This window comes from Telmatherina bonti (genome assembly GCF_933228915.1).
Source record: "Telmatherina bonti genome assembly, chromosome: 3".
In the NCBI taxonomy this organism is placed as follows: Eukaryota; Metazoa; Chordata; class Actinopteri; order Atheriniformes; family Telmatherinidae; genus Telmatherina; species Telmatherina bonti.
The window spans coordinates 20,842,613-20,860,019 of NC_136621.1; the positions used below are offsets into that span (position 1 = coordinate 20,842,613).

Sequence of the window (17,407 nt, forward strand, 5' to 3'; positions counted from 1 at the left end):
TATACAAAGATTCATTTATTACTAGACCTTTTTCCCGTTTTGGTGAGTTTACTCTATTTGTTTGTAGCAATAAATAGGGGGAGGATGCACTCACAAAAAAAAATGATGGTGATAACTGAAATGATTTTTTTTTTTTGTTGCTTTTCTTTTGTGGAACGATTGCATATTTTTATTAAGTGTGTGACAACCAAATAGTTTTTCTTGACCCGCATGTTTCTGAAGTGGTTACATAGATAATTAAACTTCTTATGGAATAAAAACGTGTCAAACTTTGACTTGACAGGAAAACAGTTCCGGGTGCTGTTCCTCAGCACAGTGCGAACAAGACACACCTGCAAGCACAAGCAAACAGCCATCAAACGCAAAGAGCAGCTGATTGAAGACTCAACGGAAGATCTCGACTACGGTTTCCTGTCGAACTACAAGCTACTCAACACGGCCATTACTCGAGCTCAGTCTCTGGTTGCAGTTGTGGGAGACCCCATAGCGCTGTGCTCTGTTGGACGCTGCAGGTAACCTATGAAATAAATTGTTCTCATTTTTAACTAATGCCTTTAATTCTGTCACGTGAAGATTTTTGTTTAAAGTACATTAGAAATTAATTATTCAAAACTATTTCAGCTCTTCTTATCAAGTATTGTCTTTGGTCTCTATTTTTTAAAGTACTATTTCATGTTCCCAGCCTGTTAGGGTCCAGTTACCCTGTAGCTCAATTCCCCCCCCCCCCCAACATGGGACTAATTTTGGATCTTTTAATTACAGTCTGAATGGCGCAGATGTATTTTTAAAGTATTTTTGAAGTATTTTTAAATTTGACCCACACCACTTCCTTATGTGGTCCTAAATCAGATGCATAAGCGATCTGTGTCCAAGTGACCTCAGTCTGGTTGGTCATACCGTATTTTATCCAGCTTTGACTTCACAGTCGTGAGACAAACATCACAATTCTGAGTAGATGAAAGTGGAACCTGGCAATATAATCATAGTGGATAACGCTGATGTTGCTAGTTAATGGAAAGAAAGAGAAGTTCTGGACTGAATTGGTATTTGTGGTGACAATTCTGTCTACGCCATAACTTGAAGACTGAGAAAGAGAGAACACAGCTAAACTAGGGATGGTAGATGATATTTTGTTGGATTATTGATTGTGGATGATCTTGATCTTGTTGATGCACAGCAATCTCCCAATCAAATGAATAAAGTCGCAAAATAAGAGACAAAGTGGTATTGTCTTGGTGCAGTGCAAAATGTCATTAAATTTAAATTTAGAGCAAGTTCTGCCTAAAAAATAAACTTGTAAGAATATTAGCTGTCCTGTTGTCTTTTCTTGTTTGATTGTAAGGGAAAATGATGACAACACAACAGCTGCACAGTAATTATATAATCAAATAAAAGTAATGCAGAGTGGGGAAAGACAGAGATGTATTTACAATATCATGCTGATCAGGTCATGGGTTATACATTAACAGGTCAGGTCCAGCTTTCACTGGGAGATAACTGCAGGTAACCATTTGGGTTTGGTAATTACACTAATGGGTTCTGGTGGGTGTGGGTTGGTATAATTGGACCCGTGCAGATTCTGTACAAATGAACCTCAGCTGCAGTGTCTGCACACATCTCAGTACTGTTAGAGCCACGTTTGCTAGGCACATCACACATCTGTGAACTCATATTTCATTTATTTTTTTCAGCAGAATTTTGTTGATTCTGCGCGTGCGAGTACTTCCAAATTAACGAACACACATAAATCATCAATCTATACATCTGTAAGCACTAATCAGTCCACCAAATTGTGTTTTACTCCATCCATGTGTTTCCTTCAGAGCTACGTACCGTTCAAATTTCAGCATGATGGTCGCATTGAAGTGATAATATGAAAGATCATGTGAAAAAAATCAGGTTTCGGTTTTAAAAAAAAACAACAAAAAAAAAACAGATTTGAGCAGAGATCTGCAGTGTGAATATAGCTTAAGCTTTTGGGTAATATGATGATATGTTGTATGATAACACAAATCTCACCAAGCCTAAAAATGTTTTAAGTCTGTTCAGCTCAGATATGTCTACTTCTTTATTTTCCTCATTATATTCAAGTATTTTGTGATATTATGAAGCCATATGCTGGTTGCGATTAATCTTTTTTTTTTTTTGGAATGGGTTTAGCTACCACCTCAACTATCTGGTGTTTTGTCTTCTCTGTTTGATGCAACATGTTTTACTGTCTGGCTGCCAATGTCAGCCTCCAGATGACAACCAGTGAAATTTATGTGCTGAAGATGTGTGTGTTTGTGTGTGTGTGTGTTGTATTGTTCACGCAGTACTCAGTATTCAGGAACAAAAGGTCCAGGTCGATTTACACAGCTGAATCAAATGTCAAAATAGACTTAGTGGAAAGCATCTTGGATAAGTCAGGGTGCAACTAAAAAATGGCTTATTTTTTGTGATTTGATTTTGCTTTTCCTTATTTTTCTCTCATTCCTCTTATCATTATGCTGTGCCAGTCTCTTTTTTCCAGGTTCATCTGTTACATTCAGCATCCAATCATTGGAAAAAAAAAAACCCTTTCACTTAATTTATCACTTTTCTTTTCTCTATTCCTAGAAAATTCTGGGAGCACTTTATTTCCATCTGCCATGAAAACACCAGCCTACATGGCATCACCTTTGAGCAGATCAAGGCTCAGCTGGAGGCCCTAGAGCTCAAGAAGACGTACGTCCTCAACCCTCTGGCGCCAGAGTTCATCCCTCGTGCACTCAGGCCGCTGCAAGGACACCAGTCTGCACAGAACCTCCACCCCCTCCATCATCAGCATCCTCAGCATTTACAGCCAGCCTCCAACAAGCCGGGTTCAGCGCAGCAACAGCAGCAGTCACCCCCGAAGGTAAGCAAGAATGGCACAGTGGTCTTATATACTTCTTTTTCAAGGACATCATGAACCTTTTAATCATCCTCACACTAAAAAAAAAGTGTAAACAAATGTACTTATGTAAAAAGACCTCTTAGTCAAGCAGCTTAAGGGAGATGGATTCGATAACAAAAATGTTAAATGTTTTAAATTTAAAAATAAGCTAAAACCACTTTTCTCCGCTTATCCAGTTGTTAGAGGTGCAGGACTTTAGTCAAATGAGTACGCATGACCAAATCTCCACACTTAAATTATAAACATGTCTTGAAAACTCTACCTATTGTGGAAGCCCCATAGTTAAAGCTCAACTAAACACATGAAGTTTTGTGTATGTGTAGATCACACCAAGCTCACGATGAGTGAATGGTATTATACTTGGTTCATTGGCTTCAGGTTCATGGTATTGGAACCTAGTATCCAGTCAAGTAGAGGATATGTTTACAAATGAGTGCTTCTTGTATTTTCAGAGGAAACAAATAATCGGTGTGAATTTGCAAGGATGAATCACAAATCTATTAAAATGAACAACTGCAATTTACTAATTTCAGCTCCAGAAAGAGAGATTACAAAAAAGGACAAAAATAAAATCATGGGTTTTAGCAGAAAGTATCTCTTATTAGATTGTTTAGCTCAGTTTGTGTTGTCTATCTCTGTGTTTGTGTTTGTGTGTGTGTGTGTGTGTGTGTGTGTGTGTGTGTGTATGTGTGTGTGTGTGTGTGTGTGTGTGTATCCTTCCTCCCTGCCTGCCCTGAGGTAAAGGTTAACGAAATCGGCACAGCTGCCAACCTGCTGTCATCACCCACTGAGCTTAATGAGCTGAAGCTCCGCAGTATCAGCCAGTGTTGGAGATAAACACGCACTTCCTGTCCTTTCTCTCTACATTCACACTAAGCAGCACACAGACATGAAGCTACCACTAAGGAAACTCTGCAGTTTATAGTTTCTGTATTGCAGTGTGCTAATTTAAAGGTCAGACCATTGCAGGTGTCTCCTTCTTTTTTTCATTGTGGATAAAAAAAAAGTTCTCCAATGAACCATTTATAGAAACCAGTCAATAGAATATACATCCTTTTTTTCAGTCTTTATGGGGGAAAAACCCCCCTGAAAAAGTCAAACTTTTGCACTACATTTGGAAGGAAACCCAGATGGGGTTGGGTCAGCAAGAGGTTGGTTGTATAATTTATTTACTCACGCTGTCTCCTCATACACCCAAGGCCTGTACTATGAAGCATGGTTTCTCTCTTATTGAGGTATCTTCTGGGTTAACCTGGGTTTTTTTTTTTTTTTTTTTTTTTTTAGTATGGCACAGATTCACTTTTTACCAGGGAAAATCACCATGGTAACCTAGACCTGGGATATACTTGGTGCTGGTAATGCGTCCATCTACTTATCATGCTACCCACACCTTTCGGTGTTCCTTTGGCACATGTGCCGCGTGCGTTGACGTGAGGTAACGTGTCGTGTGTGAGGTGCAATATTGACTTGAACACTAGAGATGCTCATGTGAACAAGAGCATGAACATGAGATGGTGGATAGTTTTAAAGAGCAGCTCTTGAATCTTGTTTGCTGCTACGAGCATTTTTAAAAATTAATCCTCACTGTTGCACAGTGACAAACACTTGTGGCTAGTTAGCAACTGTTGCTTACCACAGTGCCACAGAAGGACAGTTTCACTGGTAGATTGACTTTTTCACTAGTTCAATTTTCTGCCAGCATTAATTCGTAGCTGTTGCTTTTGGCATGAATGATGTGTTTGGATTTTTCACATATTTCTAGAATTGCCTGCTCCTCCATGGTAAAATAGGCTGCTCTGTAGGGTTTTCTTCTACTTTGCAATTGGTCAGACACTGTAAACACCACCACTTTTTATGAATGTGCACTGACTGAGATGGGAAAATGCTTGGTTCAATGACCAGCTTTGAAGTACCACTTGTCAGGATTGCAAATATCTAGGTAAGTCAGCCAAGGTAACAAAGACATATCCCAGATATGTTCATCTCGCCTCGTAGTACAGGCCTCTGGTGTTTTGGTGTTCAAATTTTATTAAATGTTTTGTTTGGTCATTTTACTTCATTTTTTTAAAAATGTCAGATGTTTAATTTATTTGGATTTTTAATCTATTCAGTTAACTAGATCCGTTCTACTACTGATTTCTTAACACAATAGTAACACAGTGCTGCTTTACACATTTAGACCATTAAAAACAATTGTGATGACCTGAAACAAGTTTCTCCTTTATCTATCTCATTCTTTCTGAAACCAGTCAAATCTTCTTCAACATTTATAAAGTCAAACAAACAATCATTAAGTCTGTAAACTCTTCACATGAGCTCCTATTTTTTTTTTTAATGGAGATTAGTCAGTAGCTGTTTTCAAATGAAATAACTGGACTTCAGGCCCTTGTATTAATTTGATGTCAACCAGTGCCCAGTTTATGTTACACCCTAAAATGGCAACCAGACAAAGCCACTTCTGATTGAACAAGCCCCTGTTTAGGAGGAGTCCAATTTGCACCTTACTTTCCAACCTACTTTCTTATTGCAACAGTCCTTCACTGTGTTATGCTTTTATATTTTATGCCCTGCCAATACAGACATGGCTACTTTTTAGATTAAACCCTTTTTCATCAGTGGAAATTCAGTAATTGTCACTTTTTGTTGTTTAATTTAATTTAATTTGTTTCATTTTTCTGTTCTTCATCTGAATGCTCAGTATTCACCATCTAATTACATTCATATTTAAGATAACCATGACGTTGCTCTAATAGCTCAGTCCTGTTATTTGCAGCCTTTTTGTATGTTTTGTAACACTTTTTGGGGCTGTGCCCCCATCATTTTTCCATCTCAAAACAGCAACAGCTGATGAGCTCACACAACAATATTTATTCCAAATTAACTTTATTAAAACGTTTAATAAGCTAAAATTGCATGTGGACATGTGGAATGTCAGTGTTTAAATGCCATGAATGGTTGAGTGGCATAATGTGTGAGATGTTGTACAAAGATACAGAAAATAAACCTTAGTCATTGTTACCATGTGGATGTAATGGCTGTCTGGACAGACAGTAACTTACCAATGCAGGCTTTATACATTCAGCCTCTGTCACCTCTGCAAGTGCAGCACATTCACCACTTTGTGCTGCACAAAGTGGTGAACTAAGTTGTCAACATAAAGATAAATTTATGTTGCAGGTCAGCCGGGCACAGAGCCAGTCGCAGTTCCGCTTAACTTTATACATATCTGTCCAAAGCATCAACAGAGATCATGGATTTTTTTGTTTTTATGGCACACTGCTTTTTTCAGACATTATGTCTGCAGTGTATTCATTAAGCTCACTTTGCTACACAATGTCTCCTTCAACATTTACGTCACAGTTGTTCAGGCATCAAGCCATAAACGCAGCCTCAATCTTGACCACTTCAAACGTTTTGTTGCCGTGTTGCATCTCAACAAACAATAGTTACTCAGTATAAGCCTCCGGATATGTCACATGTTGCACAGAATTTAATATTACCTTATATCAGTGATTGATCAATGTAGCTTTATTTGAACATAGATTGCAAGTAATTAGTGTTTAATAGTATATCTACATGAGAAGGGTAAATGTATGAACTTGTCCTGGGCAGACGTAACACAATATGGACTGGAGTGTAACTACTTCATTATAAATCCTTCTTTTTATTCTGTTTCTCCACTGCTTATTGACTTTTTTTTGCCATTTGCTTGTTATTGGACTCTTTGTGTTTCTTCACCAGTTCTTTTCTTTTACAGGGCAAACATGCAAACCACACAGAGCACCTCCCACCTGAAGGATATGGTGAGTGCTACGTTGCACCTGTGTCTCCTACGGCTGATTATTACAATATTCATGAGCCATGTTTTGTAGAAAACTTTCCATATGTGCATTCTCTTGATTTGCACAGCGGGGGATTTAGAGAAACAAAACTAGAAATTTATACACAAAGCACGTTTGCTGAACTTTGTAGATTTATATAAATGAGTCCATTTTAGTCTACAGATGTTCACCTCCGAGTTTTCCATTAATGTGAGTGAAGGAAGGGATCAAGAACACTAAATTCACCGTTAGATTGTGAGTCTCTAAATAAAGACCGCTTGGGCCAGAAGCCCAGATGGTTGTATAAATGTTTGATGCCATCAAATTTATGCATCTAAGAATAACAGAATTGTAGATTTTCATGAAGCTACATCAGCCAGCGATTGTAAATTGTGCTACCTTGTTATTTCTTCTCATTGCAGTTCAACCCAGCCCTGCTGTGTTGATGGGAAACCCCATTCGGGCATTTACACCACCTTTGCCCGGCACAGCAGCTGGCATTGGCAAGTCACCCAGCCCTGTGCAGAGAATCGATCCTCATACGGGCACCAGTATTCTCTATGTTCCAGCTGTGTATGGCGGGAACATGGTCATGTCCATGCCGCTGCCGGTGAGTTTCAGCAGGTTTTTCTTTCTTTCACCTATTAGACTTGTTTATCAATGTTTTTTTTTTTTTTATCAGTCTATATTACTATGTAAATTTTTACCAATGCAATTATTCCCATGTTTTGCAAACATGTCAAAATAAATATCTGAATCAGTTTTTTTTCATAGTAGCCTTTCTTCTATATGGTCTATATTTGTTATTGATCAATGTATATATTTTCTGCTCCTAAGCTGCCATGGCCAGGTTACCAGAACCGTTTTGCTGTAGATCCTCGCATCATGAGCCATCCAGCAGCCATGGCCTACAACTTCAATCTGTTGCAGGCACAGAGTCGAGGCTCCCCCATCCCCTACAGCGGGGTGACACACCCCTCTTCTTTAGGAATGGGACAACCTAGCCCTGACAAGGAGCTACCGACTGACCCAATCAGAAATGGTGTGCTTGATTTTTCTTCCCCCCCCAAGCTTCATTCACAAATGGATGTTAATTTAAAAAAAAAAAAAAGCAACTGTAAAGATGACCCAGCTGTTTAAAGATTTTTCTTTTTTGCTTTTACTTTTAAAGGTAAAGTAGAAGGATGTCCAAAGTCAGAACAGAACCGCCTTCAGACACCAGAGAGAAAAATTGCAGACGTAAAGGAGAAACAGGTGAGTTTTGTTTTCCATACATTGGTGTTAAATATGACCCAAAGCTTTGGTTGAAGATGACCAACTTTGGGAACAGTAATAAATTTGCACACGAGTTTTAATTTTTAATGAGTTTTTTCATTTTTAATTTTTTCTTTGTTGTTGTCCAGGGAGATTTAGACACAGGTCAAAGTCGAAATTTGGATTCACATACTGAGGGGATAGTAGGATTTCCAAATGCTCTGCTCCATCGAAAAGACCCAACAGCTGCTCAAAGACCTCTCAACTACCACCTGGCACCACCCAATCCAGCTTTTCCTCCACACCCTGCAGGTGGAAGAACCTTCCCCCAGCAGTATCCAATATCCAGACTTCCTTACAGAGTAAACCAGCCTCAGCACCCAGGAATGGCTCAGCAGACTCAACAACAGCAGCAGCAACAGCAGCTCAGTCCTGCCTACACTGGTGGAAGCCACAATGCTTCCTTCTTCAGTGGCCCAATCCCCTCCCACAGAGCTGTCCAGTCACCCTCTGTGGATGGAGCAGAGACAGGAGGGGTAGATGAGATTCCCTCCATCAGGACTGCAATGGGCCACCAAGGGGGGCACCACCCAGGAATGTCACAACATAACAGGGTCAGCAATTTTGCAGAGGAAGGACAAGATGGAAGCCTGGGAGACAGTTTGGGTGAGTTAAACACAGACCCCCGCCACCTCCCTATTTTTTTTTCTTTTTCTTCTTCTTCTGATTAAATAAGAGAAAATATATTCAGAAACAGCAAGAGCAAACACAATGTATGCAGAAAGGAAAACTAATTGGTTCAAAATTTACCAAAAAAAAGTTTATTTAAAGATGGAAAAAAGTTCAATTTTTATACCACGAGGTTTGCTGTTCAGCACTTCCTGTAAACTAAAACAAAGTGTGTGATGAGCTGCTGAGGAAAACAATATCGCTGTTTTGTGGACTATGTTGAAGTAACATTTATGTTGTAACTTAAGTGTCCAGGAGGTAATGCCACATCCTGATCATATTCAGGTGAACATTTCAATCCGTTGGAGTCTGCGTCTTTGATCCAAATTATTTGTTTGCATCTTTGTAATACCCTAAACAATGCTGATACCCTAGCAAATGGACTAGGGTTCAAATCAAAAAGGCTGATGTGAATGTGCCCGAAGAGAAAATCCATAAATGTTTTTATGGAAAGAATAGACGAGAAAAGACGCGGTTTTAATACTTGCTCAGATTCTAATCAGTGGCTTCCTTTATTCAGTCTCTAAAGGCAGCTTTCAGCTGTAGTTGTTTTCAATTTATTCAGCATCTGGAAATAAAACTTGTCTTTATTAAACAGATCAAGTTGTCGTTTTCTCTTTGTTGAAAGCATTCATTATCAGTCATATGGGTAGTTAATTGGATCAAAGTTTGATTGTAAAGCACGTAACGTGTACCCCAAAGTCGATAGAGAATGAAGGCAACACTCCTTAATGAAACTTTGTATTTGTGGTTTTATTTTTAATTATCTTGGAGGAGGATTGATGCTCTTCGGGGTAATATGACTTCGCGAGAGAACAATTAACTTTTGTCTTGTGTCTCAAGGCTGTGTACACGGTTTGATTGATTAGATGAGTGGAAAAATCCCAACCAGTTGAGTTCAGGGTGACGAACAATGATCTGTGTGAGATTATCTCGGTTGTAGTTAAAGTGGAACTATTATGTGCATTTCAGGCTAATTTTATTTTATTTCTGAGCCCAGAAGGGCTGGGATTGATGGAGTTATTGTCACAAATCGCTTTATTTACTTCAGACCGACCCTCTCCGTAGGCTGTCAGATCAGCCTGTGGGCAAAACGAGTGGATTGAGACTCTTCCGCATTAAGCCCCGCCTCCCGCCACTGCACTACATCGGGAGCGCGCACCGCACCTGCTTTCGCCATCATTGTAACATCTCATAAACAGAAGGATTAGGCTAATATGAACTCAATAAAAAAAACAAAATACAACGTCAACACATAGCATACAGCCCTACATGTTGGAACCTGAATCAGATTCTGAAAACAAAGTGGAAAACAGCAACCCACTGCAACGAATGCAGCAGGATGTCTCTCTTTGGTAAACTCACCAGCCATCGTTCGAATTAACTTTATCCGATGTTTTCCACCCGCCTCATGTATTTGTACATGCCCTTGTTAACCAGTAGAAGGTAACCAATCACCGAACCTTATCCCCCGGGACGTCACAAGGATTTCCAAGTAGAAAAAACTCTCTAAAACGACGCGTTTTTTGTTGCTATGGAAACCGAATGGAGAGTGTGCTGGAACTCAAACTCAAACATGCGTTTAGGTGATAAAAAAACAGTGCCGTTCACATGTCTGATGAAGATTCAACACAGTAACACTGTAGAAAGCTCAGAAAACTCCAAATACCATAATAGCACCCCTTTAATGGAAGTGGTGGTTTGGCTGTCCAGTGCAGAAGTGTAAAAGACAGATGGCGTCCAGAGAAAATATTCAGGTTGATCTGTTGGACATTTTAAAATTATACGGTTACAAAAGTTTCCATAAACTGAATTGGGACCAACACTCTAGGCTTAGGTATAATAGGCTATTATCAAAAGGTGCCAAAATTTGGGCAGCATAATGGCATCTATGATCAAAGCCTATTTGATGGATTTTTGTAGATGGGTCTTTACTTTCACATGTAGGCGTTCTTTTCTCCCTTTAAAGTACTTGAATCTACTGTAGATGGCAAATAATATATGACATGTATTGGGGAAAAAACAGAGTTGTATCAGGTCAGAGTGTACTGGAAATAAATGTACAGTTAGTGAAGATGTACAGCTTTTTGTAATTTCTTATGTGAATATTAGTTTACATCACCATACTTTGTCCAGTTATATCCACCATTGTATGAGCATATAAATACGAATAGAGTGAATATTTAATCTACTCATTTTTTCTTCTCAATCTGTATAAATGTGTGCATCGTCTGGTAGAGAAAGTTAATATATATATATATATATATATATATATATATATATATATATATATATATAAGAGATATCCTTCTACAATATAATATAAAAGAATAAATGAAGAGGATATTCATGAATCTCAATGAGAAAAACCGATCTGAGTTTATTAAGAGTTATGCATAAGGAGGGCTGTCACACATATCCATGAGGCATCTGAATGAGGACTCTGCTCACAGGAAAGGAATTCACCTTTTTTTTTTTATTTCTTTTTTTTTTTTTAAAGCTTACAGATGTGCATTTTTACAGAAGTTTTTTTGCATACAGTGGTCCAGATATGGGGGAAATAAATTTTATTGCACCCAGGATGTCTACCTTATATCCATAAAGTTTGGGGAAAACAAAGCTTGTTTCAGGTGTGAGCTTTGGTGTGAGTGAGAGATGTAACTGAAAAGAGGTCCTTTGTCTTCTGGATGCAAACTGGATCCAGTGTGTGCCGTTTGCTGGTTTGGTATTTTTGCTTAATGCTGAGTTGTGAAGGGATTTTTTCAGGAACAGTAGCTTTTTTTTTTTTTCTCTGACTCTTATCTAATCATTTGTGTTGTGGAAAAAAATGTAAATGATAATTTCTTACTAGCTACATGTTTTTAATAAGAAATTATATAAAACATTTCAATTTTCTTCCACAAAACAAAATGATAAGAAAAAGCCAAGAGAAAAGAGAGATATAACTTTACAACAGAGCAACAACGCCTAAAATAAATGCAATCTAAGTACCTGAATGTTGGTCAACAACAATGAACTAATCACATATTTGCCTTTTCAGACCTCCAGAGTCCATTGGCTCTAGAGGCCCTGAGCCAGCAGCAGCAACAGCAGGCAGCCAGGCTGGGCCAGTTGGGGGAGGCATCAGGACCTTTTCTCCCAGGCAGCATCCCCTTTCCTCTACCCCAACATCTTGCCCACATCGCTCAACCTGGCATCGCTCGCTTTCCCCCTCAACTGCTTCGGGCAGCTAGCTGGGGGCTTAGTGCCAATATGGATGATGAGGCTGCTCCTACCTCTACAGGGCCATCTTTCACCAGGTTAGACTTGACTGTTTTTGCCTCTAATGGTGTCAAATGTAGATGCAAAATAAACATAACACATTAACATCTTGTGTAATTTTATAATTGGTGTGTGTGTTTTTTTTTTTTTTTTGGGGGGCATATTTAATCCATAGGTACCCTGGCCTCTTGAGAGAGATTCCTCCACAAGAGCCACCAGAACCAAGAGAAGCGACTGAGATGCAGCCCCCGCCTCAGTCCCGTCTCCTCCAATACAGACAGTCCCAGTCCCGTGCCTCAGGTGATCCTTCATCCTCTTTAGTTGCCATCTCCAATCATTCTGGCCCTTTTCCAACTGGACTTTACCCCCATGAGACCGGTCGCAATGTCCTCAATGACAACCTTCTCAACAATCAAGCTCTGCAGCAGCAGCACCCTGTGAACCCCTTGTACAATACTGGTAGCTATCAGCATCAACCGGCAGGACATTCTGGCAGCCCACCTCCTCCCCAGGTCAAATACCTTCTGCAAGAAGCCCAGTGGTCCCAAAGCGGAGCAACATCTGCATCGCAACAGAACCACATTTTAGCAAATCAAGGGCACGGCCTTCATTATGGGCTTCCCATTATGACTCACCCCAGTAGGCAAGATCAGGTGCATCTGATGCAACTTCACCATCAGCACCAACAGCAGCAGCAGCATCATCAACAGCAACAACAAAGTCAAGGACCAGACCAGGAATCCTACCACCCTTTGTCCCCCAGAACATCAGCAGCAGCAGCCCTTCACAACGTAGACGAGGTAATAATCCTCCTCCATATTCTGCCGTATGACTTTTGCCCGTTACTGTTTGCTTTACTGTCATTTTTGTGATATTTCAACCAAGATCTAGTATGAAATAAATCACTTGGCTTTTTTTTTTTTTTTGCCTGATTATCTAGTATGAACCCAGAGGTCCAGGCCGGCCTCTGTATCAGCGCCGCATCTCCTCCAGCTACCCAGAGGAATCATCTCCAGCCAACAACCACAATGCCCTGTCCCAGCAGCCCCAGCCCTGTCCGCCAGAACCCCAGGATCACCCACAGTTACAACAGCAGCCGCATGCATCCTACAACTATCTCTCACATGACCACCTCTGGCCCAGTAACGGTGGGGGTCCCGGTCCGTTTCAGAACATTCCATGTAACGGAGCCGGCACGCACTCTCAGCATCGGGACCTTCTGGGTAGGTATTACCAGATTCAGGTTAGTCATTGTTTATACTGTTGGTTACATTTCTTGTCCATGTCTAATCTGCCTCTCGTTTTTCTCGGGTCCATTCCAAACGGCAGCTTCTAAGGTCCTCCGTCAGACAGACGAGCAGGTAAAAACCGAGCCCACAGCAGCACAGCAGACTTATCCACACACCATCAACTCCCTTCAGCATCAGTTTCCTCCGCTCATGTCAAACAAAAAGCAGCAGCAGCAGCAGCAGCAACCACCGCCGCCCCCACAGGCTCCCACAGAACCCACCCAGGGGGCTCAGAATTTAAGCAAACAACCCACCATGTCCTATGCGAGCGCCCTCCGCGCTCCTCCCAAGCCCCGAGCTGTTCGGCCCGAACAGGTCAAAAAAAACAGCGATCCTCTCTCCCTCCTACAAGAGCTGAGTATAGGAAGTTCAAACGGTAGCAATGGGTACTATTCCTACTTTAAATGAGTTTCCCTTCTCATTCATATTATGTAATGAAATAAGGAAGAAAAAATAAATGAAAAAAAAAAAAAAGAAAAACACTGATTTAAAAAAAAAAAAAATTGAAAAAAATTACTTAAAACAGAAAAAAAAAGTACAAAGTGCATTTAAATTGGTTTTATCAGTAGAATTGTTTTCTGGATTTTGTTTCATTTTAACTTTTTATGGTAAACTGTCTTTTTCCCTCCTGTTTCACATATCTGTGAAGAAAGTAAGTATATATAATGAATGCATTACTAGTATATATACATACTCATTATGTATATATGAATATATACTTATATTATCTACACTTGTATATGTACGTAATGCTAAAATAAAAAATAGAAAATTAAAAAAAAAAAAAAAAAAAAAACCTTGGTTGACCACTTAGCTATCTGCTTTTTTTCCCTTTACTGTAGTTATGTTGATGCTAAGAAAATTATGTTGACTTTTTTTTATTCCTCAGATTTGAGTGACGTCTTTTTTTCATACTACTGTTGTTATAGATGAAAGCTAAGTGGTCAACTGACAGAAATGTCATGGAACAGTGTATAGAAGTAGATGAATTTTCCTCTAATCTGTACAGATAAAGAAAATAAAAAGACTGAATTGTATGCCTAAGACATCATGCTAGTATTTGCATTATTAGTTTTTGTTTGTTTTTGAGCTTTTCTTCTTCAGTTCTTAGTCGTCCTGACCTGGAAATCATCTTCAGTGATTTTAGTGGTAAATGTGATTATTTATAGCAAAATAACTATACAGATATTGATCGCATCATTTCATTTTCACTGATACTCAACGAGGAAAAAAAAATAGAAACAGTCTGAAAACGTCAAAACATCAGCGACCACGTCATTCTTCCTGTTATATTTTCAGATCAAATAATGGAAAACTGGTTGCTGGGTGGAGTGATTTTTTTTTTTTTTTTCATTTTATGTTGGATGACTTCTCAGCATGTTTCCCAAGAACATTGTTCCAGTCACTACTGGGAATGAGTTCTTTCTACTTTTATTTTATATATATATGTGTGTGTAATATTATATAATAAATTTATAATTTGTGTGAAATTTGTTTTCAAACTTTTTACTATTTTTGTTGAAAGTCTTTCTGTGCTGCGAAGGTTAGTGTAAGTGACGAGAGAGAGTTTGAGTCAGTGGTGTGTCATACAGTAAGTGGGGTGATCAGTACTTCCAGTCAGATGTTTTTGAACAAACTAAAAGAATTGATTTTACAGATGGCTAAAACGTGTCTGACAAGAGACAAGAAATAGAAAATAATGTGTTGAATATTAAAGCAAAAAGATATTTTTTTATTTTACTCCTCCACTCTTCTCCCCTTTTTTTTTTGCCTACATTTCACAGAAGATATTAAAGGAAAAACAAAAGACAAATAAATAAACATGGCATACTGATCTTACAAAGAATATATTTGACTATATGCAGGCAGTTGATGTATAATCTTTGGGAAAACTTAAAAACAGCATTTGATCCACACGCGTTTCGTGTACCTGTGACACAGATGGGCTGTGAAGAGCTGACTGATCTGAAACAGAAAAGCTTCACACAGTTTAACTTTTTTTTTTTTTTTTTTTTTACCATTTATGTGTTGTGTTTTTCAGTGGCTTTTTTTTCTTTCAACTACAATGGCCAAAGATCTGTTGCCATTTTCTTTCCTGTAGGATTAGTGTTTTAACACGGTAAAAGGGACATTTTAATAAGTCAGCTATTTTTCCTTTATCTTGATGTGATATTTGCACACTTTTGTCATATTTAGAATAAAGGCACCATGTAAGCCTTGGTTATATTTAACATTATAGCATTTAAGAAACAATTGACTGCCAAAATTGAACAAAAATCTGTTCAAAAACCTTTGACTGGTCGTATGTTTTTGGATCTGCATAATGAGAATGAATGTGGAAGTTGTGGAAGTACCAAGTTCAACACTTCTTTTACTCTGTTCGAAAATGTTGTTACAGCTGTTGATAAATCTTCTGTTTTGTTGAAATGACCCTGATTTGCTCTTGCTTCAGCTACATTGTTCTTTTTGTCTACGACATCCTGAGCCGGCATCAGACAAGCTGATTCCTGTTGTCATCTTAGTCACTGAATAGCTGGAGGTTACATGCACAGGAATTTAACATGCGGTTAAGATCACTTAATTTGTAGTTGGTAATTCATTAACTTTTTAAACATCACTGCCCCTTCTGCAAAAAGATAAAAGGATGGTTTATAAACAAAAAAAAAAAAAGAAAAGAAAAACCTTCCTTTTGTGACAGAGCTTCAGAGTGGCATAGAAATCCCTCAGCTGACTTCATAGATGTGTTTGAAGTGTTAGCGGAGGCCTTTGTTCAAGGTGTGTGGTCTTCTTTTAAAGTTTTGACGTTTTAATTCAAAGGTCCAGATTTTCTGACTTAACAGAGTACACGTACTTGTAAATATGCATTTTCTATGTATTTACAAATGAAAACTTTGGGAGCGCCTCAATTTTGTAGAAGCTGTTCCAAGAAGAGGTATGCCCTTTTTAATTATGCAAATTCACAAAAAAAAGAAAAAAAGATCATTCTAGAAATGGACAACAACCTGATTGGTAGTTGCAGCATCTTATGACATTTTAGATTTCATTTTATTTTATTTTTTTTGTGTGTTTGTGTGTTTAAAGAAAAAAAAAAAAAAAAAAGTCTGGTTAATTTGGCAGAAAATTGTTAAGACGGCTTATTTCACTGTACAATACATGTTTTTAATTACATGTTGCTGGATTTGTCCTGTTCTGTTTCCTCACCACAGCTGTACAACAATCAACATGGATTTCTATTTTATTGTCATGTCTTGTTTTGATTTTCTTTCCATGCATGTTACGATGACCTGACTGGTTTTTAATCCCTGTTTGTATCAATTACTGTTCATTTATGAATGAAAGAAAAATAGGAAAAAAGGCCAAAAAAAAAAAAAATTCAACCTTCAAAGCTAAATTTCTGGTATATTATTTTGATGTGTACAATGACTCATTACATTATCAACAAAACTGTTATGCTACTTTTACTAATGTGTTGCTCAGAAAATGCAACGGTCATGTTCGTTCACCTGTTTTTCCTGCAGTTTATTTGGTGGGGCTCAAGCTAAGGTTGCTCCCTGGTGACAGCGAGGGCAAACTTGTTTCTCACAAAGCAGTCATTGGCTAATCTCTGAAGTTGTGCAATATTAATATTTCACCGCTTCTTTAGTTAACCATGTATTTATTTTTTGAAGCAGAAGAGATTGAGCCAAAGACATCTTAAAGGGATTTTTTTTTTGTTTTTTGTTTTTTTTTTTGTCAGTACTTGATTAAAAAAGTAACCATCTTTACTGTTGCAATTAAGTTAGACCTGTAATGTTTGCATCTCTCAGCATTTATATATATATATATATATATATATATATATATATATATATATATATATATATAAAAATAATATAACAAAATTGTGATTCTTCAAAAGCATCTGTCTTGCCTTGTTTAAACGAAGTTAAAGCGACTTGGGTGTGGGAGACGGAAAGGGAGCAACCTTTTGCCCGGCCAGCAGAGAGCACTGTGTTCAGCCTTCGATAAACACCATCTTTTTCCTGTTATCTGTTGGCTCTTCTCTGTTCTTTCCTCGCTGCAGTGAAGCAATGGCACACCTGTTGTCTCAGCTACCCAGTCCCATTGGTTCCTCCCTCATGGGTACAAAAAACAGG

The 17,407-nt window shown here is 38.5% G+C and overlaps 1 protein-coding gene across 1 annotated transcript in view; it reads left to right on the forward strand.

Moving 5' to 3' along the window:
- helz (helicase with zinc finger) overlaps positions 1 to 17,067 on the forward strand; it is a 51,737-nt gene extending 34,670 nt beyond the window's left edge. The window contains exons 23-33 of the mRNA XM_079264507.1: positions 284 to 512; positions 2,599 to 2,878; positions 6,675 to 6,720; positions 7,161 to 7,348; positions 7,576 to 7,780; positions 7,910 to 7,992; positions 8,142 to 8,658; positions 11,762 to 12,020; positions 12,158 to 12,782; positions 12,923 to 13,205; positions 13,312 to 17,067. Coding sequence (XP_079120633.1) covers positions 284 to 512; positions 2,599 to 2,878; positions 6,675 to 6,720; positions 7,161 to 7,348; positions 7,576 to 7,780; positions 7,910 to 7,992; positions 8,142 to 8,658; positions 11,762 to 12,020; positions 12,158 to 12,782; positions 12,923 to 13,205; positions 13,312 to 13,679 — 3,083 coding nt within the window. The 3' untranslated portion in view covers positions 13,680 to 17,067. The remainder of the gene's footprint in view (positions 1 to 283; positions 513 to 2,598; positions 2,879 to 6,674; positions 6,721 to 7,160; positions 7,349 to 7,575; positions 7,781 to 7,909; positions 7,993 to 8,141; positions 8,659 to 11,761; positions 12,021 to 12,157; positions 12,783 to 12,922; positions 13,206 to 13,311) is intronic.
- The last annotated feature ends 340 nt before the right edge of the window (positions 17,068 to 17,407 follow it).